Genomic DNA, 25,198 nt, shown 5'->3' with positions numbered 1-25,198 from the left:
CCAAGTGTCATGTCCAAACCTGGCAAACATTACCTTACCACCTTTCATTTTTCTTTCTTTATCTGAATTACAGTGTTGAAATGGCTTCTTGTGTTTGAGTAAGAACTTTAGATGTCACTTTAAAGTGCAAGTACCAAAAGCTTGCTTATTCTTTTTATTTAAAAAAAAAAAAAAAAAGGCTGTATAAAAATGGTTGAGATGCTTATTAAAGCATCATCTTTTTCTTTCCATACCTGTTCTTCATTCTTTCTTGCATGCCTACCCTTATGATATGGACTAAGATGATGATTTTCAAGTCATCTACAAAACTCTTATAATGGACAACAAAACAGTATTGTCGTTTAATTCGGTCACTCAAAATTAAATACAGTAAAAAAAAAATTAAATACAGTAAATTGGTTCTTAAGTCATATATGTCTATATACATATGATTCATGTTTTGGAGCCGCTCTTTTTAGCTTTAAGGACTGGGACCAGGACCCATGGCTTACTAATACTTACATGTTGCACTGATATCAAGGAATATATTTGCAGCAACTATCTATGTGGAAGGAGGAAGTTAAGTCACTCTAGCGTCTTTCTGTAGAAGTGTGGTATTTTGTATCTCCATCTCAAAGCTCAGTTTTGGTTTTAGTGTAATTCCACCAGATTGCGGTTAGTGGCCTTGGAGCTTTATTTAGTGTAAAGTTATATTAGTTATGATAGTTTCGACTTTAGATTTAAAAACTCACTTAAAAGCAGGTCCCAAATTAGGGTGAGACTTCTGGGTTGGTTGATTCAACCTGTGTTTTTAAAAATCCATGTTTATTTCTTTGCGGTCTGCTATCCATAAGAATTGTCTAATTTTCTTACGTTTTTAGAACAGCTGCCAGTTTTGACTGGATTTACTTGCTTGAGCTTTCACACTTGTATTTGTTTTAGAGAGAGGTTGACTTTCTGTGTTTTTTCTTTCCCCTCTTTCTTTGAATATAAGGTTCTTCAAGTCCAGAGCAAACCTCTCCTGTAATCTTGTCAGCCAGAATTGGGTCATGAGTCCACATTCATTCCATACCCAGTTATGTCCAAGAGACATACTGTTGCCCTTAGAAAAACCAGGTCTGTCTCTGAAATTCAAAGTGGGTAAAGTTCCTTTTAGAAATGTGGACTTTGTGGAGAAGGGATGTTTGATACCTGAACAAAATTGGATTTCTGATCAGGAGGGGACAGGAACTAGGGTGGAGACCAGATAGGAGTCAGCTTTCCCTGATATTACATGTGGTATGTAGTGGGGAAGAAATATTAACAGCCAAGTTTGGGTTCAGTTACGGAAAAAGAATTAGGGACATAGCTTCTGGATAGGAAACCAAAACTGTCTCTTTTGTCTTTAAAGAATAGCACCTTCTTCAGAATCTGCAGGAAAATTGTTATAGGTGGGAGGAAAATTCTTTGGGTTTACAGGCGTGCCTTATACATACTGCAGGTTTGGTTCCAGACCATCACAATAAAGCAAGTATCACGATAAATGAATCAATTTTTTTTGGTTTTCCAGTGTATTTAAAAGTGTGTTTATACTGTAGTCTCTGGTGTGTCAGTAGCATTATGTCTAAAAAACATCATACATATCTTAATTTTTAAAATATTACTTAAAAATGCTGTCATCTGAGCTTTCATTGAGTTGTAATCACTGATAACAAATTATAATAAATACCATAATAATGAAAAATTTTGAAATATTGTGAGAATTACTAAAATGTGACACAGAGACATGAAGTGAACAAATGCTGTTTATTGGAAAAATGGGGTCTATAGACTTGCTCAGTGCAAGGTTGCCAAAAACCTTCAATATGTGTTTAAAAAAAAAAAACACCGAAATCAGTGAAAATCAGTAAAACAAGATGTGCCTTTAAAACCTTTACAGTCCTTTCTGACCTCTAAGTAAATCTGTACAAAACTGTTGTTCACACTTTCTAGGTACCATTTATATAGTCCTGGGCACTTACTTAATTTTTCTTGTTCCACAAAAGAATTTAAGGTTGTTGAACTCTTAAATGTAACCTTTGTTCATCTCAGTAATGCTTGGCATATAGTAACCACCTAAATATTTGTTGAATAAAATAAATGAATAAATGAATAAAAGTCAGTATTGAATTGATAAATATATATGTTTGTATTATCCACAGGTTTTGAGTTCATGATATTGTCATTTTTTCTTTGTATTGAAGAAATCATGTATTTTATATAGTTCCATTGTAGGGTGGGTGCCTCTCATCCAAAACAGTATCTCTAACACTGTATTTCTTAGCATCTTCTTAATTCAATATTTATAAAATTGATGATCCAATTTAGAGCAAAACTTTTAATTAAAGAACTATGATATGTTATGATTTGGACCACTTTACCAATATGGTCATAAGAGCAGTATTTAAAATCTAGTCTGTTAAAAAGCATCCTATTAATCTGGGAATACCTTTTAGAAATCAAAATATTTTACAAAATAACATTCATGTTAAAGCATGTTATTGTCAGTTTGTATGATTTTGTGTTAAAGCTTTTTTATTATTTGCTGGGTATGAGTTGATTTGTCAGTTATGCAGTTGCCACTTTGCTTTTTTTATTCATTGATTTGCTTTTATGAAATTAGTAGCCATTAAGTAATATGAATAATGTAGTTTTAAAAACAAAATCCTTTACTATCATTTATTTATTTGGTTCTCCAGTAATTAGAACTTTAAAAATTGACATGTTTCTATTGAAATGTCACTTCATTTTTGGATTTATGAAATTGGCATCTTACCCTCTGAGGGCTCTTGATACAATTTTTTCTATGTCCCTTACTAACCAACTAAAATATCATGTTGTTTTTATTAAACAGGTGATTTTTATGTATATTAGGGAAATTAAGTTTGACACATTCTTTTTCTGATATAGTATATGATAAGTAGTCCTGACTAACTTTAAATCTATAAAACTTTTTTACTTTTATATTTTAGGAAAAAGTATTGGGGGACGTGGCCACAAAATTAGTGACTATTTTGAAGTAAGTCTATTAACAAATATCTAGTTCTTAATACAATTTTACTGTGGGCTGAAATAATTTCTTTGAAGAACAAGGTAAACTTTTGTAATGTCTTATCTTCCTAGGAACTTTAAAATTTACTTTTACAGTGGAATGGCACATCATAATCTTCAGAGTACTTTTTCACGTATTTGCTTATGACAACCCAGGAGTTAGGTACAGTAGGTATTAGTGTTTCTATATTACAGATGAGGAAACTGAGGACCAGAGATGTAAAGTTGCCTATTTAAAGTCAAATTCTAAGTGGAAGAGCAAAGAGGGGCACCTGGTTGGCGCAGTTGGTTGAGTATCCGACTCTTGGTTTAGGATTAGGTCATGATCTCAGGGTCATGAGTTCCTGCCCTGTGCAGGGCTCCCCACTCAGCATGGAGTTGGTTTAAGATTCTCTCCTCCCTCTGTCCCTCTCCTCTCTGTGCGTGTCTGCGCCCTCTTTCTCTCACTTGAATAAATCAATCTTTAAAAAAAAAAAAAGGGAAGAGCAAGAAGAGAAGTTAGAGTCTAATAGCCTCTGGTTAAGAACTGTTTCTACTGTCATTGCAGCCTTTATGATAGCACCATGGCAACATTTGAACCTCTTAGATAGAAATTAAATAATGATAGAAGTGTGAATCTGAGAGCCCTGAAAATAATAAATAGTGGTAAATTTAGATTCTTACCCAGTTTGGAATATTTTCGTACATCTACGCAGAAATATTTTTTGCTACCAATTTTACATTACAGAACGTTAATATGATTGTTAAAACAACAAACATGATCTACTCAGTAGAAAAAAATTTATATTGAGTGTGAGAGCAGAATTTGCCATTCAGGGGAAGGGCTGCATTAAAAAAATTTTTTTACCATCCATTGTTTTTCTTAATTGGGTTTACAGTATCTATGGTAAAAGTGTTGCTCAGCGTCTAGTGTTGCTGACCGGATGCTCTTTAACTGAGGTCAGTCCCTCGGTGTTAGTATCAATTAACAATCTTTTCCAAAGATTGGATCAGTTCAAACAGATAAATCTCAGGTCTCTTGAATGCTCATGTGCCACGAGTTCTGCTAGGTACTGTAGTTTAAAAAAAAAAAAAAATTAGACAAAGTCCCAAGGTTACACGAAGATACATTAGGAGGTCACCTGAGAGGAAGCCAGTAGCAGTGAATTGTTTTCTCCTCCTACCGTTGGTAGAGAAACATGAGAAATTTGAAATTTAGCTGTGGAATACATTAGGTGGCTTCTCTTCATATGCACCTAGGTCATGCACTGTAATGCATGTTACGCATGAGAGAAAGGATTGATATTTATAAGATTTTGTGCTGTTAAAGGGAAGGGACTTAATCTGTGTAATTTTTTATATAGTACTACAAACATTTGGATTTTTAACAGATCTTGAGAATGATGATCCTGTTTTAAGATGGTTTATTACATTCACTAACATCTACTTGTAACTATGTTAATTTTGGGGTATTAGAGATTATACTGCTTCAACAAACATTTATAGTGGGGCTGTATTAAAATTTGAAGGAAAAATAATATATGTTCATTGTTTGGGAGAAATTAATTTATCTTGAGTCTGCCACAGTAACAGATTATAGTCAGAATGCTCAAGAAATAAGGGTCATTACTGAATAGTCTTCTCACATTCCTGTGGTCCGTATTCTCTATTTAGTCTTTTAGGACTCGGCTGTAACTGACCTTAGGTTTGCTTTTTCTTGTTCCATTTAAATCACTACCGAATTTAATTTAAAAGAAGATCTATTTAAGTTAATTCTTAATGTCATATCAAAAATAACACCTAGCTAAACCTGTTTTAATGAAGAGTGATGTTTCCTTTTTTTTTTTTTTTCTCCTCAGTACCAAGGTGGGAATGGCTCAAGTCCAGTAAGAGGCATACCTCCTGCGATCCGTTCTCCACAGAATTCACATTCACATTCCACTCCTTCTTCATCTGTAAGTTTTTACATGTGTAGGTAGTCTTCTGTGTGCTGAATATATGTATATATATACTGAATAACTTTTCATTGAGAACTTCTACATACATTTATTTGTATTTATCTTTTTAGAAAATCATTCTGTGAGGTAAGTTAAGTTCTTTTTAATGATCTGATGCTGCTAGAACTTTATTTCTTCAAGTGAGATCTTTAAGTTAAAGATTTCCTGAATTAACTATATCCCAAGAAGTGATGTTTCTTATAAAAGAATGTGGTCAAGCCTATGGGACTAAAACAAATAACTCTTTTATCAGTCTGTATTCAGTTACTGATTTCTAATTCTAACTCTCTTAGCAATTAAATTTCTTAACCACTGAAGTATAGCCTATTTCCTTTCCTAGGAATCCTTAAGATAAAGGTAGGCAGCCTTTATCCCTGGATCATTTTAGCTCAACATAGGAAAAGGATCTTGGGCCTAAAAATTATTTTAGAGCTTTTTGGTTTGTTGCTAGTGTTTTAAGATCTAGTTCTATTTACATGCATTGTCTTCCTTTTGGATTTCATTTTTTCTTTAGTTTTATTATATGAAAGTTTAATGTCTAACAAGAAAAGCAGAATTGGCTTTTAGTAATTTAAAAATGAATTAAAGATATTTAAAAATCAGAGTATCTCTTATTTTTTTCAAGTACTCTGTTTTTACTTCAGTGTTCCCTTCTACTCCTTGCCTGTAGACACACACTTAATTGTATCTTAACTTCTTTTGTACATTGGCTACATCATATTGCCATATGTAAAATAAAGTGTCAGACTCAACAAATTTTGAGTTACAGTGATGGCATTGATACGATGATAGAATCTGTTTTCAGTGGTGTGTTTTAAAACTAGTAACTAGATAAACCATGAAACTCATCAGTAGATTGATGTTATACTATATATGGGTGTGCACTTATTGCCCTTGGTAGTAAGAGATATATATTAAGATCTTTTCAGTTTTACTTATTGTACCACTATCCTCTGTTCTTAATATTTTTGTTTTGAGATAATGTATTTCGCTTTGTTATATTTAACAGATTGAAAGCATTTAAAATTTTTTTTATGGTTCTAGAATGTAAGCTTCTCGGGCAAGGAATATAAATGGTTGTTTCTTTTCACTGTGCCTTATGTAAGGGAGGGTACTCTAAAAATGAATGCTTATTGAATAAATGATTAAAAGTTTTAAAAAGTCAGTTATGTTTTAATTCAGTTGTTATCCTGATAAAAACTTAAGAAGTGTTATGTAGTTGTTGCTGAGCAAAAGCCTATATTTTTCTTGCTAATGTAAAAATTTTAATCTTTTTCTAAGGTTCGACCGAATAGCCCTTCTCCTACGGCATTAGCTTTTGGGGACCACCCTGTTATACAACCAAAGCAGTTATCCTTTAAAATTACTCAGGTAAATAGTAAATAATATTTTTTGCATGACTTGTAAGAAACTTAGTGCAAAAAGATGTCTTCTCTTTTAGACATAGTTAGAAAGTAAAATTATACATCAAGAAAGCTAATTACTAAACAGAAAAACCATTTGTTGGGTGGGGGTTAAGAAATTGAAACACCCACTTTACTATCAGCTTATCCTTTGTTACATGCTGGTTAAATATGTAGATATAAGCATTTTAAATAAACAGAATAAGCATGACTTGTCAGTTTTGTTTATTGCTTCTTTTTGAACATACCATCCAAGTACATATAATCAGTGTTTCCTGAACTTAATACTTGTCACAAGTGAACTTAATTAAAGCAGTTCATTTTGGGTGTCTATATTTCACTTAAAGGTATCATTTGAAAATTAGATATCTTTTATGCTTACTTGATTTTATGAATTTGAGTATTACGTTTTTCATTTTAACTTTTTACATGTGATAGTTTTTGGATTTTAGTGTATCAGATTAGGGGAATTGGAAGAGTAAATCTTTTTGCTTAACCATCTTTATTACCCCAGTTTATTGCCATTAAACTTTTCTGTTAGGTCATGTCCAAGCTATTGCACATGCATCAAAACATCTTTCTTTAGATGATCTTTAGGCTAGGATTACAGGTACATTGCTTTCAGTCACTGAATAGCTCATGAAAGCTTTTGCTATGTACAAAGATCAGCTAGCATTGATAGCATAAAGCAGCGGTTACATTCAGTTTTTTTTTTTTTTTTTAAAGATTTTATTTATTTATTTGACAGGCAGAGATTACAAGTAGGCAGAGAGGCAGGCAGAGAGAGAGAGGAGGAAGCAGGCTCCCTGCCAAGCAGAGAGCCCGATGCGGGGCTCGATCCCAGGACCCTGGGATCATGACCCGAGCCGAAGGCAGAGGCTTTAACCCACTGAGCCACCCAGGCGCCCCTACATTCAGTTTTAATGAAGAACACTACAATATTCTAAAACTTTTAGTAATCAGTTTTTTAAATGTTTCTTTGTAAGCTTGTAGAACTTACACTTCTGAAGATGTTAAAACTTAAAGCTATACTAAGACTTTTTGGGATAACTTTTACATACACAAACTCAAATATTTTCTTTGTTTTTAGGACTGAAATCTAGTTTTTATTTGCATGCAATGATATGTATAATGGAGTTATTAAAATAGCTTTCTTTCATTTAGACTGATCTCACAATGCTGAAATTAGCAGCATTAGAAAGTAATAAAAACCAGGACCTGGAAAAGAAGGAAGGTCGTATAGATGACTTGCTCAGGGTAAGTAATAAGTCATGGAGAGGGAAAAAATTGAGTTAATTACTTGGCAATAATAAAACTTGAGGAAATAATTAGCATTATAAAAAATTCTTCAGCTGGGAAAAAAAAACAAACTTTTTCTGGTAGTTTTAAGTACATGAAAAATCACTATTTTAAAGTGAAAATTACTAGCCTTTAAATGTGAATTGAGAGGGGCATCAGGGTAGCATAGTCAGTTAAGTGTCCAGCTCTTGGTTTCAGCTCAGGTCTTGATCTCAAGTTCGAGCCCCAAGTTGGGTTCAGAGTGAAGTCCACTGGAGCTTCTCTCTCCCGCTTCCTCTCCCCCTCCCACTTATGCTATCTCTCTAATATAAATAAATCTTTAAAATAAATATAAATAAATGTGAATCGAGAAACAGAGAAATACAGAGAAGTTTGTAAAATTTATTTTCATTTGATCAGCTATCATAAGACCGATGGCCATTTCATGTTAGTTTTAAAGGTAATTGATTTTGTTTTAAACCTAACTGACATTTGATACTACACAAGATGAAGTAACTACTGCAATCCTGTGAGATTTTTAATTGAAGCTTTTTATTTTAATATTTTAAAATTTTCAGTTTTAATTGAAACTTTATAAAAGGACATATCAAAAAATACTTAAAATGTGAGTAAGGTAAGAAGCAGTGCTTCTCAGTCCTTGCCGCTCAGTAGAATCACCAAATGGGAAAGGTGGGAGGCACTTTATAAAGGTACATGCCTAAACTCCATCCTGAGGGGTTGTAATTAAATTGATGTGGTGTGGGGCTTGGGCATTGCTAGTTTTAAAAGCTCCAAAAAAAAAATAAATAAACTCCTCCAGATGATTATAATTATAATTTAAGCCAGCATTGAGAGAACTATTAGTGTAGAAACTCAATAAAACCAGTGTCTCATCTGTGATCCTACCACAATTACTGATACCTTTGAAACATCCAGCTTGCCTTTCCTGATCCTATCCCAGTCACTCTCTCACCTTCTTTTACCATTAACTACTGTTCTAAGTTCTTTATTTATTATGCCTTATTATTACGGTTTTATCGCATGTATCTGTACATTCTTAACATATTTCAGTATTTTTTTTTTAATTTTAAATTTTATTTATTTGAGAGAGAAAGAGAGAGCGAGTGCACAAGCCAGGGGAGGGTCAGAGAAGCAGACTGTCCATGGAGCAAGGAGCCCAACATGGAACTTGGTCCCAAAACTCTGGGATCATGACCTGAGCGGAAGACTGACGCTTAACCAACTGAGCCACTCAGGCACCCCTTCAGTTTATTTTTGAACTTTACATAAAATTATGCTCTCTGTACCCTTTTGCCCTGCTTGTTTTCACTAACTTTATACATGGAATTGTCATGTACTTTGTTCATTTCATGCTCTCTCTATATAGCAAGGCATTATATGAATATACCATAATGTATTTTTTCTGCTCTTGGTGGACATTTTGTTTCTGCTTTTTGTTAATATGAACAGTTCTGCTAAGAACATTATTGTACATGTCTTCTAGGGCAAATGTGGAAAATTTGTCTTACATTGTATGCTTTAAGAGAGACATGGCCACAGTACATGGCATGTAAATGTTCAGTTTTGCTTTATAATGCCAAATTTTCCCCAAAGTGGTTGGATTAATTTATATTCCTATGAGCAATAAATAATCTTGTTGCTTATTATCTTTGTTAAGGCTTATTATAATCAGATATAATAAATTTTTGGCCAGTTCAATGGATGTAACAAAGTGTCTTTTGTCTTTTATTATGTGTTCTCTATTTTCTAGCATCTTTTAAAATACTAATTTCGTTTCTTCAGAGAAATAACTGGTCATGTTTTTTGCTCATTTTTCTTAATGGGTTGCTGTTTGTGGTTTTTTTTTACTTTTAAAACATTTTTAATTTAAATTTAAATTAACATATAATATATAATTGTTTTCAAAGGTATAGGCCTGTGATTGCTCAGTCTTATATAATACCTAGTGCTCATTACATCACATGTCCTCCTTAATGTGTATCACACAGTTGCCCCATCCCTCCACCTCCCACCCCTCCAGCAACCCTCAGTGTGTTTCCTATGATTAAGAGTCTCTTATGGTTTGTCTCCCTCTCTGGTTTTGTCTAGTTTCATTTTTTCCTCTCTTTCCCTGTGATCCTGTGCCTTGTTTCTTAGAGTCCGCATATAAGTGAGATCATATGATAATTGCATTTCTCTGACGTATTTTGCTTACAATAATACCCTCTTTCCATTCATGTTGTTGCAAAAGGCAAGAATTCATTTTTTGATGGCTGAATAATATTCCATTGTATATAAGTACTACCTCTTCTTTATCCATTCATCCGTCGATGGACATCTGGGCTCATTCCATAGTTTGGCTGTTGTGGACATTGTTACTGTGAACATTGGGGTGGAGGTGCCCTTTCAGATCACTACATTTGTATCTTTAGGGTAAATACCTGGTAGCATAATTGGAGGTAGCTCTATTTTCAACTTTTGGAGGAACCTCCATACTATTTTCCAGAGTGGTTGTACCAGCTTGCATTCCCACCAACAGTGTTAAGAGGGTTCCCCTTTCTCCACATCCTTGCCAACATCTGTTGTTTCCTGACTTGTTAATTTTAGCCATTCTGACTGATATGAGGTGGTATCTCATTGTGGCTTTGATTTGTATTTCCCTAATGCCTAAGCACTTTTTCATGTGTCTGTTGACCATTTGTGTGTCTTTGGAGAAATGTCTGTTCATGTCTTCTGCCCATTTCTTGATTGGATTATTTATTTTTTGGGTGTTGAGTTTGAGAAGTTCTTTATAGATTTTGGATACTAGCCCTTTATCTGATAAGACATTTGCAAATATCTTCTCCCATTCTGTTGTCTTTTGGTTTTGTCAACTGTTTCCTTTGCTGTGAGAAAGCTTTTTTTTTTTTTTTAAAGATTTTATTTATTTATTTGACAGAGAGAGATCACAAGTAGACGGAGAGGCAGGCAGAGAGAGAGAGAGAGGGAAGCAGGCTCCCTGCTGAGCAGAGAGCCCGATGCGGGACTCGATCCCAGGACCCTGAGATCATGACCTGAGCCGAAGGCAGCGGCTTAACCCACTGAGCCACCCAGGCGCCCTGTGAGAAAGCTTTTTATCTGATGATGTCCTAGTAGTTCATTTTGCCTTTTCTCCCCTTGCGTTTGGAGACGTGTAGCAAGAAGTTGCTATGGCCAAGGTCGAAGAGGTTGCTGTCTGTGTTCTCAAGGGTTTTTTTTGTTTTTTTTTTTTAAAGCTTTTATTTATTTATTTGACAGAGATCACAAGTAGGCAGAGAGGCGGGCAGAGAGAGAGGGAGAGGGAAGCAGGCTCCCCGCTGAGCTGAGAGCCCAACGCGGGACTCGATCCCAGGACCCTGAGCCGAAGGCAGCGGCTCAACACACTGAGCCACCCAGGCGCCCCTCCTCAAGGGTTTTGGTGGATTCCTGTCTCACTTTTAGTTCTTTCATCCATTTCAAGTCTGTTTTTGCATATGGTGTAAGAGAATGGTCCAGTTTCATTCTTCTGCATGTGGCTGTCCAATTTTCCCAACACCATTTGTTGAAGAGACTGTCTTTTTTCCATTGGACATTCTTTCCTGCTTTATCAAAGATTAGTTGGCCATAGAGTTGAATGTCCATTTCTGGGCTCTGTTCTGTTCCACTGATCTTTGTGTCTGTTTTTGTGCCAGTACCATACTGTCTTGATGATGACAGCATTGTAATAGAGCTTGAAGTCAGAATTGTGATGCCACCAGCTTTGCTTTTCTTTTTCAACATTCCTCTGGCTATTTGGGATCTTTTCTGGTTCCATACAAATTTTAGTATTATTTGTTCCAGTTCTGTGAAAAAAGTTGATGATATTTTGATAGGGATTGCATTGAATGTGTAGATTGGTCTAGGTAACATAGACATTTTAATGGTATTTGTTCTTCCAGTCCATGAGCATGGAATATTTTTCCATTTCTTTGTGCCTTCCTCAGTTTCCTTCATGAGTGTTCTCTAGTTTTCCGAGTACTAATCCTTTGCCATTTTGGCTATGTTTATTCCTAGGTGTCTTATGGTTTTGGGTGCAATTGTAAATGGGATCGACTCCTTAATTTCTCTCTCTTCTGTCTCATTGTTAACGTATAGGAATTCATTTTTTGGATACCAGTTTTTTGTTGTTCCTATATATTGATTTTCTCCCAGATAATGGACTTAACTTAGCCGATGTTAGATACCTTAGGGTGTTGGTTTGAACCTATGAAGTCTAGATACAAATTCCATGTACTTTCCACTGCACAATTACATAGCACTTAACAGTATTATCCATGGTTAATGTTTAAAAAAATAATTTTAGTATTGTACTCAAATACTTTTCTTTTTATGTAATTTATTGAGAATGTAAGAATATTCCTAAGTATCTCATATACACAAATTCTAGACCTTTTCTATTTTTACTTATGTTTTACTTATGTTGTAGGCTAACTGTGATCTCAGACGGCAAATAGATGAACAACAAAAATTACTTGAAAAATACAAAGAACGACTAAATAAGTGTATATCAATGAGCAAAAAGCTGCTTATTGAAAAGGTAAGTTTAAAAAGTTCAGTGAATTTTCATTCCACTGGCCCTTTTTCACCTTGTGTAGTTTTTAAATGAATAAAATTGATGATTTTTTTTTCCTCCTTTTTTCAGAGTACACAAGAAAAATTGTCAAGCAGAGAAAAGAGTATGCAAGACCGATTACGCCTTGGACACTTCACAACAGTTAGACATGGTGCTTCATTTACTGAACAATGGACAGATGGTTTTGCGTTTCAGAATCTTGTGAAGTTAGTCATTCTTATATTTTAAAAAAATGTAGTGTTCCTTTGGGTTTTCGTTACTTCCAGAGATTATAGATTTGGAATTATGTTTTATTTCTACTCATTACTGCTCTTTGAAATCACAGAATTTAGTACATTTGAAAGGAATGTAAGACAAAAGTATTACAATTTCAATTTTAGCCAATTTCTTGATTAGTCAGCATTCATCCATACTATATATTATTCTAAGTATTACTTTCCAAAATATAAACTGATCCTCTAGCTTTATCGATGATTTGGGAGGAAATTTTAATTTTCATTCATATATATGGATATATATGTATTTTGGAATACACACACACGCACACACACACACACGTGTGCGTGTGTGTGTGTGTGTGTGTGCGTGTGTGTGTGTGTACATATCTCTCTCTCGGGATTTTTCTACTTAGTTTTTTCCACATTCTCCAGTCATTACTTCATTGTTATTATTCAGCACTTGCTTGCTTGCTTTCTGTTCCTTCTGCTTTAGATACAATAATTCATAAATTATTTGAGGAATATGTAGCTTTAGCATTTCTAAACATTGCTAAAGTTTGCCCTAGCAAACTTTAAAACAGATACTGAGTTAAGATGATGGTAGATAGGGATAGATTGACTATGAATTAAGGAGTTAGGACCTGTGCTGCTTTTTTGTTTTTCACTCTAAAAATTTTTAAAACTCAAAAACAGGAGTAGTGCCAGCATCTACATCAGATTTGCAAGAGTTCTATAGAAAATGGAGGCAAAGCTACATCTAGTATATAAACATTGCTGTTTCAAACACTGGGTTCCAGGACTTAGCACAGAATGGCCTTCTCTCTCCCACAGTTGATTTATTTATCTTTTGTTCAGCACCAGCTATGCTGGGTGATAGGTATACCATAATGAAGAACAGAGTTCTTGTGATCCTAGGGAGTTTGGCTTTTAATTCAAAGGTTTGTATGTAGTGTGTGTGGTCAGAATTAAGTTTTAGAAAGATAACTGGTGATACATGTGGGACTAATATTGGAAAAAAGATAAATTATTGACAGCAGAGGTATCCAAATGAAAGATGATTAGGCTTGAGCTAAAATGCCGACAGTGAAAGGTAGAGAATAGGAGATATATTTTAGATAGAAACCATGTTTTTGAATGTTAAATAGGCAAGAATTTCTGCTACTAAACTCCGATCTACAGTTGTCCTGATAATGAATAAAATAAGCTACATAATATAACCTTAACTACAAACTAAATATACAAATCTAAAATATAAGTTTTTTGTAGCGAAAATTTCTTCATCAAGCTGTCAGCAAAATTGGAGCCTCTGGGTTGGTGATGGTGAACACCTGGAGGTGTGGGGAGAGTCGTGCAATTAGAGAGCACCTGGAAGCCCCACACCCTTAGCCCATAACTTACCCTATGCATCTCTTCCATCTGGCTGTTCCTTTTTATAATAAACGGGTAATCTAGTTTTTAAAAAATTACTTACATTTCTTGTATTGTGGGCCTATTTTGTGTTACTACATATGCGTATATTAAATCAAGCGGCTTATCAGTGTGAATTAAGTAGTTTATCAGAGACATAACCAAAGTAGTTGGTGGATGAGAAGAGAAATAAATAAATATTAGTAATATTAAATTAGTAATCTCTAAATTCTGTAGGCATTCCTAAATAATCAGATAATAGCTTTCTATTCATTCTAGTAATTCTTTACTTTCCATTAGGATTTTAAATATTAGGATTATTGCCATTTGTTTTCATTTATAGCATCTTGATTGTGCTCTAAACTAGCTTTAAAAATTAACTTTTTTAATTAAATGAAGTTATATATTTCTATTTCCAAAGGAAAACTGGGTTAAACTCTTGATCTAGCTTTGCTGTTCCTGAATTTTCTCCACCTTTTACTCTTCTGCCTCAGTGGCTATTGATTCTTTCATTCTGGTCATACTCTACTCTCTGGCTAGAATCATAGGATCAGGCAATATGTGTAAAGGCAGTTTTGGGTCAGCAGAATAGAAGTTCTGTAGTTCTGCTTTAAGTAGGGGTGGGGAGCCAAGGAATTGAAACATTTGTCTTTTTTAAATCTAAGTACCATAACCATGTAGAGGTTTAAAATTTTTTTCTTAGCATGTTGAGGTGACCTAACAGGGAACATGGTTACTATGAGAACAAGTTGTGTGATGGGATAGTTTTAAAAAGCTTCACTGTCACTTACTCTTGCTCTGGTCAGATTGCTGAAATTAGAGTTAGTAAGCTTTAGATTCTTGAATAGGAAGCAGTAATACTTTTACTTTTATTAATTTGCTCATTTTTCAGTATCATGCTGATTTTTTTGTTTCCCTCTTTTTTTTTCTTGTCTCCTTCAAATTGTCAAAATTCTTTCTTCATAAATTTCTAATATTTAGGTCAGTTTTTGTTTCATTTCAAGGTAGCACTTACACAGTCCCAAAATCTTTTTGACATAGACAAATTTAGAAAATAACACTTTATTAACTTAATTATCTTTTTAAAGTTTTTCTAGTAAGTGATGAGATGCATGTTTAAAATTTCTGTGCTTATTTCTGTTCTTTATTTTAATAGCCCATTTGTTTCATTGAGCAAGTATTAACTAAATTCCTAGTATGTGCTGATGATTATGCTGGGCACTAAGAATATAATAGGATATAAAATAGATGTGGTCTCGGTTTTCATGCAGTAGTGTGTCTAGAGACATTCTAATCAAGTATCTATAGGAATGATACTCACTAGGAAGAAGGAGGTAGAGATCTCCAAGGTACCATGAGATTAAACATAGCCACACATTTTTCCCTACTTCAGGGGATTTAGGGAATTTAGAAATGAATGCTTCAACTGAGACCTGGACAGTAAGTACAAGTAGGTTCAAAAAGGTGGAACCATAATATTTGTTAATGTTCCATGCTTTTTCATGTTTATTGGTATATTCTTGTTTTAACTGTGAAGAGTAACAAAAAGTTAATACGGTTTTTTACATTTATTTTTATACAGGCAACAAGAATGGGTGAATCAGCAAAGGGAAGATATTGAAAGGCAAAGGAAACTTCTAGCCAAACGCAAACCTCCCACGGCTAATAATTCTCAGGCACCCTCTACCAATTCTGAACCAAAACAAAGGAAAAACAAAGCAGTCAATGGAGCAGAGAATGATCCCTTTGTTAGACCAAATTTACCACAACTGTAAGCCTTCATTTTAATTTTCCTTTTTTTTTTTTTTAAATCGTTGCCAGTGAGCATGAGTGTTAGATGTTATTTATATTTATGCTAATACTTAAATACTAAAAATAGTTATGACCAGGAAGGAAAGCAGTATTAAAATTTACTTCTAAATTAATAATGTCCAAATACCTGAATTCAGCCTTTGTAAGTAGAGACTTATTAATTCTCTTTTCAAATGAAGACATAGCAGCTAAGAGGAAACTGGAATCCTCTTTCTTCATGTCTGAATGATAGAATCAGTTATTAGTTTTGGTTATCTCAATTCTGTATTTCCGTTAATGTTACTTTTTCTGAGAGAATATTAAACAATATAACTGACATTTATTTTCTTAACCTATGAAAGCAGTGCATTGGTAGGTTATAGGTATTGTTTTTTCCATTTCTGCTTTTCTAAATTTTCTAAATCAGTGATGAACTACTCTTTATAGTTCAGTGGGCAAAGAGCTTTTTAAATAATTAAATGCTTATTATACATAGAAAATTGGAAAATATGAAAGAACATAGTATTATAGACCATGATTCCATCCACAGAGAAGACCATTGTTAAAATTTTGATTCATCGATGTGTCTGAACATGTAATTTTTTTGTTCTGTAGGAACTTAAGTTTTCTGAGTAGAAAATACACACACACACACACACACACACACACACACACACACTGTTTGATGTTTCTGTGTGGGTGTATTCTTTTCTTCCCTTGTTGAAAGGTAATGTTTCATCTGTGCTTTGATTCCCATACCCTGCTGCATGAGGGACTCTTCTATGGATATCTCCTTTATCTTCTGTCGTCAGCTTTTTGTTCTCTACTGGTTCCTTCCTTTTAGAAGACAAAATGAAACCAAAAACTGCTTCAATTATATATCCCTCTGTTCTAGTCTCCATATCCTGTCATCTTTATAACCAGGTTTCTTGAAAGATTGCTTGTACCAGTCTCTTCTGTCTCACCTTCCATTTTCTTTCCTTTTTTTTTTTTTTAAAAGATTTTATTTATTTATTTGACAGAGATCACAGTTAGGCAGAGAGGCAGGCAGAGAGAGAGAGAGAGAGAGAGAGAGAGGAGGAAGCAGGCTCCCTGCTGAGCAGAGAGCCTGATATGGGGCTCTATCCCAGGATTCTGGGAGCATGACCTGAGCTGAAGGCAGAGGCTTTAATCCACTGAGCCACCCAGGTGCCCCCCATTTTCTTTCTTAAATGAAATTGTCTTTTAAAGGTGAGCTATCTTTTTGATGCTCCATGCCATAGACATTGGAGTCTTTAACTTGGCAGCATTGAATAGTGTTGATTTTTTTTTTTTCGTTTTTAAGATTTTCTTTATTTGGGGCGCCTGGGTGGCTCAGTGGGTTAAGCCGCTGCCTTTGGCTCAGGTCATGATCTCAGGGTCCTGGGATCGAGCCCCAGGTCGGGCTCTCTGCTCAGCAGGGAGCCTGCTTCCCTCTCTCTCTCTGCCTGCCTCTCTGCCTACTTGTGATTTCTCTCTGTCAGATAAATAAATAAAATCTTTAAAAAAAAAAAAAAGATTTTATTTATTTATTTGAGAGAGAGAGAGCGAGCAAGCCTGAGAGGAGAAGGAGGTCAGAGGGAGAAGCAGACTCCCCATGGACCTGGGAGCCTGATGTAGGACTGGATCCAGGGACTCCCCGGATCATGACCTGAGCCAAAGGCAGTCACTTAACCAGCTGAGCCACCCAGGAGCCGGATTATTGTTGACTTCTTATTTTTTCCCAAAGGACTCTTTCTTGCCTTTAGTTTTTGAAATACCTTGATCTCTGAATTTTCATTTTTCTTCTCTGCTCATCTTCTCAGTCTGTTCTATGGACATCATTTGCATTACCAATTTGTAAAATGTAAGTGTCTTTTAAGGATCTGTCTTGGTCATCTTACTTCCTACTTTACATCTTTTTCTTGAAAATTAGCTACTCTCAGAGTTTCAGTTATCACATATATATGCTTCTGACATCCAAGTTTCTGTCTCTTGTCTGCTTTTCTTTCTTGCATATTAAATTTATCTTGGTTTTGAATGTCATATCCTTTCTTGTTATCAGTACTTAAGTGCTTCTGATGTAGCCTTTTTAAAACTGTATTTACTAAAAACACAGAACAAAACAAAAACAATTTACTATTCCCGTTCCAGTCGGTCTCTCTCCACATACATACTCATACACTCATCTACACATCCACGTACACACCCCTTGCCTTCTGCTGTGTTTTCTCTGTTAGTAAATGGTACTACTGTCCTCTCAGTTCTATATGCTAGGTTTTTATTATCATCCTTAGTATTTTAGATCAAGATTTCATTTATTTTCCTTAATCCATTTTTATTATTTTCCATTAATAAATAGATGGTAATAAGCTTATTTTTCAAAATCTACCTTAAAATCTACTTCCATCTTCAAAGCTTTTCTAATCCTAGGGGCTTTTATAAATTGGAATTAAAACATTCAGCTATGATATTTTTTTAAAAAATAGCAGATGGTTTACTTTTTGTAAATTAGTAAATTTGTTGTTTAATAAAGGGTAGATGGGTAGATGAGTGCTAATACAGAATACAGTGTGAGTTTGGTTTAGCTCCACTCCTGTGAGACACCAGTCTTTCTAGATCTCAAGTGTACCCATTTATTTAAGTCTCCATTGACAGACACCATTCTAACTCAAGTTACTGTCCTCTCTTACTTGGGTTATTTTTTTCCACCTACCGCTCCTTTCAGCTTTGGTTTAGCAATCCAGTTCGTTTTCATTTTGCAGTCAAAATCATTTTTGCAGAATATCCTTTTGTTCTCTTATCACCTTAACATAGCTCTCTGTTTCTTGAATCATAGAGTCCAAAAGTTCTAAGAAGATTTCTGAAAGCACTTTTGATCTGACATTTTCGGACTACTCTAGCCTCATCTTCTGTCACTAACCAGTGCCTACCCTTCATTGCCAACTTTCAAACTCCCAACCCATGGTTTTTAATTCCTTTTCATCTTTTAAATCCTATACTAGGTATTTCTTCCTAAAAGCTTTTCCTTGATCCCTGAAGGATAGGGGTTAATTATCACTTTAATGTGATAGTGTCCTCTGTGTCTTCAGTCACAGCATCACCATTTACTGTGTTAATGGCACTAGAAACATCCTTCATGTTTTCCTTTCCCTCTTTCTCTGTTTCTGTAACATCTTGTATTTGTCCATCTTCATTGCCATGATCTTAGTACAGGACCTCAGCTCTTTTTTTAACCTAGATTATGGTTTCCCACATGTCTCTTCATGTCATTTTCACATTTAACCTTCACTGACCTTCAAGATAAAATTCACCCTCATGAAGGACTCTTCATAGGCCTTATTTTTCTCTCTCATTTCACTCCCTACATCTGTCTTACATCTCTTACGTTAAACTCTTAGTTCTCTAAGTGGATTAGGCGTCCTTGTTTCTGTGCCTTTATACCTCTCGTCCCTTGCCTTTCCTCACCTGTCTCATTGCCTGTTCATCTTTTAAGGCTTGGCTCAAATGCCAGTTGCAGTAGAAAGCCCTTTCTAACTTTTGTTCTTCCCATTTTCTCCCCCATTTCCCCTCAGGTTAGGTGCCCATAGCCTTTTTATATGTGCCTCTTCTGTATGTAGCATTTATCCCACTGTTTTATTTCTATATTCCCAATATGTAGCACAGTTTTCTGACGTGAAAAGTGGCCAGTAAATGTCAAATTCTGGTACTTAAGCATTTGATTGAACTTCATTTTCTCCTTCTCACTAGTTCCTCCTTCATTTTTCTAGTTTGTCACAGGTATTTTGCTTATTTGCCTTCCAAGATACTTAACAGGCCTAACTATTGTTTAATAGTCATAGACTTGTCTTATTTCCACCTCACTTTATGATACATATTGACTGAGAACTAACCCTAAAGTGAACTACTATGTGTTTTTGGAATGGCAGGTGAAGTGATAATGCATAAAAGTTTGACTGTCTCTTTATACAAATGCAGATTTAAATAGGGAAAAAAGCCATAGAGTCACTTTTTTTTTTTTTTTTAAGATTTGTTTGTTTATTAGAGCATGCACGAGAGCAGGGGAAGGAAGGGGCAGAAGGAAAGGAGAGAGAGAATCTCCAGCAGTCTCCCTGCTGTGGGAGTCTCAGTCGATGGGGGACTCGATCACAGGACCCCAAGATCATGACCTCAGCCCAGATCAAGAGTTGGATGTTCAACTGTTCAAGTGGCTCACCACCCAGGAGCCCCAGAAGCACTTTGGTTTATATATTAACTATATTTTAGTGGCTGTTCTCTGCAACTATCTTCTAAAAATTCCTTTTGAATAACTGTTTGGTGGTAACTAGAACACCTTGTGTATATGCAGAACATCTAGTTTAATTAGAAACCATAAATCTTTAATTATTTTTCTGTCAAGAAATTAACATAGAAAATGAAGCTACTACTGTGTAGTGGTTAGGACGTTAGCATTGTAGACAGACAGATGTGGAATCTATCCTGGACTCTTTCAGGTTATTATTGTTGGTAAGCTCTTTTACTTCTTTGAGTCTCCCATTTCCTCATTTGTAACAGTACCTATATCATAGTGTTGAAAGGATGATATGAGGTAATGCATGTTAAAATACTTGCGTGGTTCCTGGCTCTTAACTAATTTTTAACTACCAGCAAGATTCGGTCAGGTTTTGTCTTGTCTTATTTTGTTTTTTTTAAAGATTTTTTATACATTTATTTGACAGACAGAGATCACAAATAGGCAGAGAAGCAGGCAGAGAGAGAGGTGGGCAGCAGGCTCCCGTCGAGCAGAGAGCCCGATGTGGGGCTCGATCCCAGGACCCGGGGATCATGACCCAAGCCGAAGACAGAGGCCTTAACCCACTGAGCCCCCCAGGCGCCCCTTGGTCAGGTTTTTTAGACAGCAGTTTCTAATTTTAGTCACAAAGACTTCTTTTATTCAGAGTGGTTTGTATAGATAATATTATCTATGGCTGTCTAAATGATTCTTGTGTTAATTGTAATTAATCTTAATCAACATTTTGACTTCATGTTAAATACATTTTAAATTATGTTTTAATTTTATTTATGTATTTCATGTTGCACAGAGGATTGCAAAGTAACAGTAATATTTTACCTTCTATTTTATATTAAGGAAATTTTAGAGGTCACTATGTTTTCTCATTAAAGCTTTAATTTTCGGGCACCTGGGTGGCTTAGTGGGTTAAGCCTCTGCCTCTGGCTCAAGTCATGATCTCAGGATCCTGGGATTGAGCCCCACATTGGGCTTTCTGCTCAGCAGGGAGCCTGTTTCCCCCACCCCTCTGCCCGCCTCTCTGCCTACTTGTGCTCTGTCAAATAAATAAATAAAATCTTAAAAAAAAAAACTTTAATTTTAACTCAAGATTATATTTTCATATCATAAAGTTATTTAGTGGATTGTCTTATAAATACTATAATGGACTTTTAATTAAGAAAATTTATTTTTAATTTTTTTTAAGATTTTTTATTTATTTATTTGACAGAGAGAGAGAGAGAGAGAGAGATCACAAGTAGGCAGGGAGGCAGGCAGAGAGAGGAGGAAGCAGGCTCTCCGCAGAGTAGAGAGCCCGACGCGGGGCTCGATCCCAGAGCAGTTTTAGTATATACCAAAATTGATCAGAAAGTAGAGAGAGTTGACATATACTCCCTGTCCCCACACACAACCTCCACCATTATCGGTATCCTGCAGCAGAGTGGTATATTTGTTACAGTTGAGGAATGTGCATTAGCACATCATTATCACCTAGAGTTTGTAGTGTACATTAAAATTCACTTTTGGTATAGTGCACATTTTATGGGTTTTGACAAATGTTTAATTGATTTTTTAAAAAATGCTGTCTGAAAAATCTTTCATTGGAGCATTTAATCTATTTTCATTTCATGTATTTATCTATTTATTGGGGCTTAAATCTGGTCTTCCTTTGTGCTATCTATTTGCCCTGCCTCTTCTCTGTCCCTTTTTTTTTCTTTATTGGGTTGCTCAGTTTTTAATTTCTCTCTCTCTCTGTCAGACACACCCCCTATGTAAAGACATCTTTGTCTGGTATAGTTACTGTGTTCATTTAAATGTTACTTGCATATTTATCTTTTTTTTTCCTCTTCATTTATTTTTACAGCTTCAATTTTTTTTACCTAGTAAGATCTTTCTGCCCAAGAAAACCCTTTAGAAATTTTTTCTTTTTAGTGTGGGTCTATTGATAGTGACACCTTTCAGTTTTTTCTTGGTATGAAACTAACTTTATTTTGCCTTCATTCCCAAAATTATTTTTACTGGTTTTAGGATTTTAGGTTGGTGATTATTTGAAGGTATCTTACTGTCTTTTGACTTAAAATTATTACTAGATAAGGCACCTGACCATAGAAGAACCATATTGAATGGAGCAGAAGAAATATTTGAAGATGAAATAACTGAGAATATTTTAAAGCAGATGAATAAGATCGATCTATAAATTCACAGTGGCCAGAGAATTCTAAGTATGATGAATAAAAAGAAATACCTAGGCACATCATAATGAAATTTCAGAAAAATCGGGGCGCCTGGGTGGCTCAGTGGGTTAAGCCTCTGCCTTTGGCTCAGGTCATGGGCTCAAGGTCCTGGGATCAAGCCCTGCATCGGACTCTCTGCTCAGTAGGGAGACTGCTTCTCTCTCTTTCTCTCTGCCTGCCTCTCTGCATACTTGTAATCTCTGTCTGTCAAATCAATCAATCAATCAATCAATCTTAAATAATAAAAAGTTTTTCAGAAAAATCGAGGCGGAGAGAAAAAAATTCTTAACAGTCACCAGAGAGGGGAAAGAAAAAGATATATTGGTACTATAAGTTAAGAAAAAAATATTCCAGGTAAATGCCAACCAAAGAAAGCTGTATTATATGAGACACAATAAAACTTAAGGCAAAAAAATTATAATGAAGTGGTTATTTCATAACTATAAATGGCTCAAATTACTGGGAACATAAAGTAATTGTAAATTTGTGTGCATAGAATAACGTGGCCTCAAGATAAATGAAAAATTGACAGTATTTAAGGAGATATAGACAGATCCACAAGTTACAGTAGATTTCAACACACACATTTCTTAGTAATTGAACATACAGATAAAAAATAAAACAATAAAAAAACGACACACAGTATGGATATAGAAAATTTCAGTGGGATTGATAAACTTGACACTTTTTTTACCCCTAATATCTACAGAGTAAGTGTTCTTAAGCATGGTCTCTGAACATAAAAATTTATCACGTTAGGTCATAAAGCAAGTCTCAACAAATTTCAAAAGAGTGAAGGAGTTTATATAGGACTGGGATTGTTTCTTAAATATTTGGTTGAACTTCATGGATAAAATTTAGACGATTAGAATCATAGAATATGTTCCCTGACCACAGTGGAATTAGACTAGACTAGAAATCACTAACAATAAAGTAGTGAAAAAAACTCAGTGGAAACTAGAAAAATATTTTCAGAATGAAATTGCCATATAGCAAAATTTGTGAGATAAATCTGACCAGTAGCCGGGGGAAATTTATAACCTTAAGTACATATATACAAAAAGAAGAAAATCTAAAACTTTATAAATTAAGCATCTATTTCAGTAAGTTAGAAGATGAGCAGTAGAATTAACCAAAGAAGGAAGAAGAAAAAGAGCAGAAATTAATGATACAGGAAATAAACATATACAATACAGAGAATCAACCAATCCAAAAAATGTGTGTGTTTTATTCCAAAACAAAATTAAACTAATAAAATTGAAAAAGAGAGAAGACAACCATTATCAGGAATGAAGAAAGGTAATTTACCACAGAGTCTATAGATATTTAAAGGAAAACAAAATAATATAAATGGCTTAAACTTGAAATTTTTGTAAAATGGATAAATTTCTAGAAAAATCTAACTTACCAGAATTGACACTAGAAGAAACAAAAGTCTAAATAGTTTTGTAACTGTTAAAGAAATTGAATCTGTTATTAAAAAATTTAAAGTCCAGGGGCCCCTGGATGGTGCATTTGGTTGAGCACCTGACTCTTGGTTTCTTGGGTCAGGGTGTGATCTCAGGGTTGTGGGATTAGGCTCCACGTTCAGCCAGGAGTCTGCTAAAGTTTCTCTCTCCCTCTCTCTCTTACCCTTGTGCTCTCTCTAAAATAAATAAATAAATCTTTAAAAAAAAATAAAAGTCCAGGTACAGATGACATTATTTATGAATTATAACATCCACTTAAGGAAGAAATAGTGTCAATCTTTTTAAAAACTTTTTTTCTTTTAAGTAATAGCTAAGTCAGAAATACTTCCAGCTTATATTATGAGACCAGCATAATCTAGGTGTCAGAATTTAACAAAGATACTATAAAGAAGGAAAGTTACAGGCTAATCTCATTTCATAACCGTAAATGTAAAAATCTTAAAATATTAGCTACCAAATATATAATATATAAAAATGATAATTTATTAAGACCAAGTTGGGTTTATTTTAGGTATCCAGGGTTGGTTTAACATTTAAAAAAATCTGTAAATTTTTCCATGTAAGGAGAAGGATCATATGATAATAGATGCCAAAAAGCATGAGACAAAATTCAGCATTGATTTTTTTTTTTTTTTAATATTTATTTTGGAGAGGGTTGGAAAAGGGGGAGAGAGAATCTCAAGCAGCCTCCCTGCTGAGCACAGAGCCTGATGTGGGGCTCCGTCCCACGGCCCTGAGATCATCACCTGAGCCAAAATCAAGAGTCAAGAGGCTTAATTAACCAGCCAAGCCAACCAGGCACTTCGAGCATTGATCTTTGATTAAAATTCTTAGCAGTCAGTAGAAGAACTTCCTTAATCTATACTGTACATTGATTTTTCTTTTTGCATTCATATCTGCATGCTGTATACTTGAGTCACGATGGTGCCTGGTATGCCCTTTTTCTTCTTCCTGACTTCCCTCTGCTGCTCCTCTTTAATCAAGGATAGATGTTATCTCTTCTCTGTCTTTTCCTACTTTCCTTCAGATAAAAATTTTTTTCTTTGCTCTGTGTAGTCATAGCTATATTACCCAGGATAATCACCTTATGTTAAGATCAGCTAATTAGCAACCTTAATCCCATGTAATCTTTTGCTATGTAAGGTAATGTATTCACAAACTCCAAAGATTAGGATGTGATATCTTTGGAAGCTGATATCTGCTTACCCGTCTCATCTCTGACCCAAGATTCATATCCTTCCCTCATGTAAAATACATTCTTCCTATCCCAACATCCCCAAAAGAATCAACCCAACATCCCAATTATAGCATCAACTCAATATCCAAAATCTCATCAAAATTTCATCAGCTCAAACTTTCGAATCTCATCTAAATTAGGTATGGGTGAGAATCTGTATAATCCACCCCCAAAAACAATTCCTCTTGATCTGTGAACCTCAAGAAACAACTCTCTTCTCAGAATACGATGGTGGGGACAGGCATAGGATAACAGCTAAAGATA

General features: G+C 34.8%; 1 protein-coding gene across 2 annotated transcripts in view; it reads left to right on the top strand.

The window, feature by feature from the left end:
- Nucleotides 1-25,198, top strand: part of TLK1 (tousled like kinase 1) — a 142,687-nt gene that overhangs the window by 79,335 nt on the left and 38,154 nt on the right. For both annotated transcript variants that reach the window (XM_047722115.1, XM_047722116.1), the window contains exons 5-11: nt 2,970-3,016; nt 4,887-4,982; nt 6,306-6,395; nt 7,592-7,684; nt 12,168-12,278; nt 12,384-12,520; nt 15,522-15,710. In XM_047722115.1, the coding sequence (XP_047578071.1) occupies nt 2,970-3,016; nt 4,887-4,982; nt 6,306-6,395; nt 7,592-7,684; nt 12,168-12,278; nt 12,384-12,520; nt 15,522-15,710 (763 nt within the window). The remainder of the gene's footprint in view (nt 1-2,969; nt 3,017-4,886; nt 4,983-6,305; nt 6,396-7,591; nt 7,685-12,167; nt 12,279-12,383; nt 12,521-15,521; nt 15,711-25,198) is intronic.

This window comes from Lutra lutra, chromosome 3, assembly GCF_902655055.1.
Source record: "Lutra lutra chromosome 3, mLutLut1.2, whole genome shotgun sequence".
In the NCBI taxonomy this organism is placed as follows: domain Eukaryota; kingdom Metazoa; phylum Chordata; class Mammalia; order Carnivora; family Mustelidae; genus Lutra; species Lutra lutra.
Note: the sequence above shows the minus strand (reverse complement) of the source record. Positions and strands in the feature narration are given on the sequence as shown.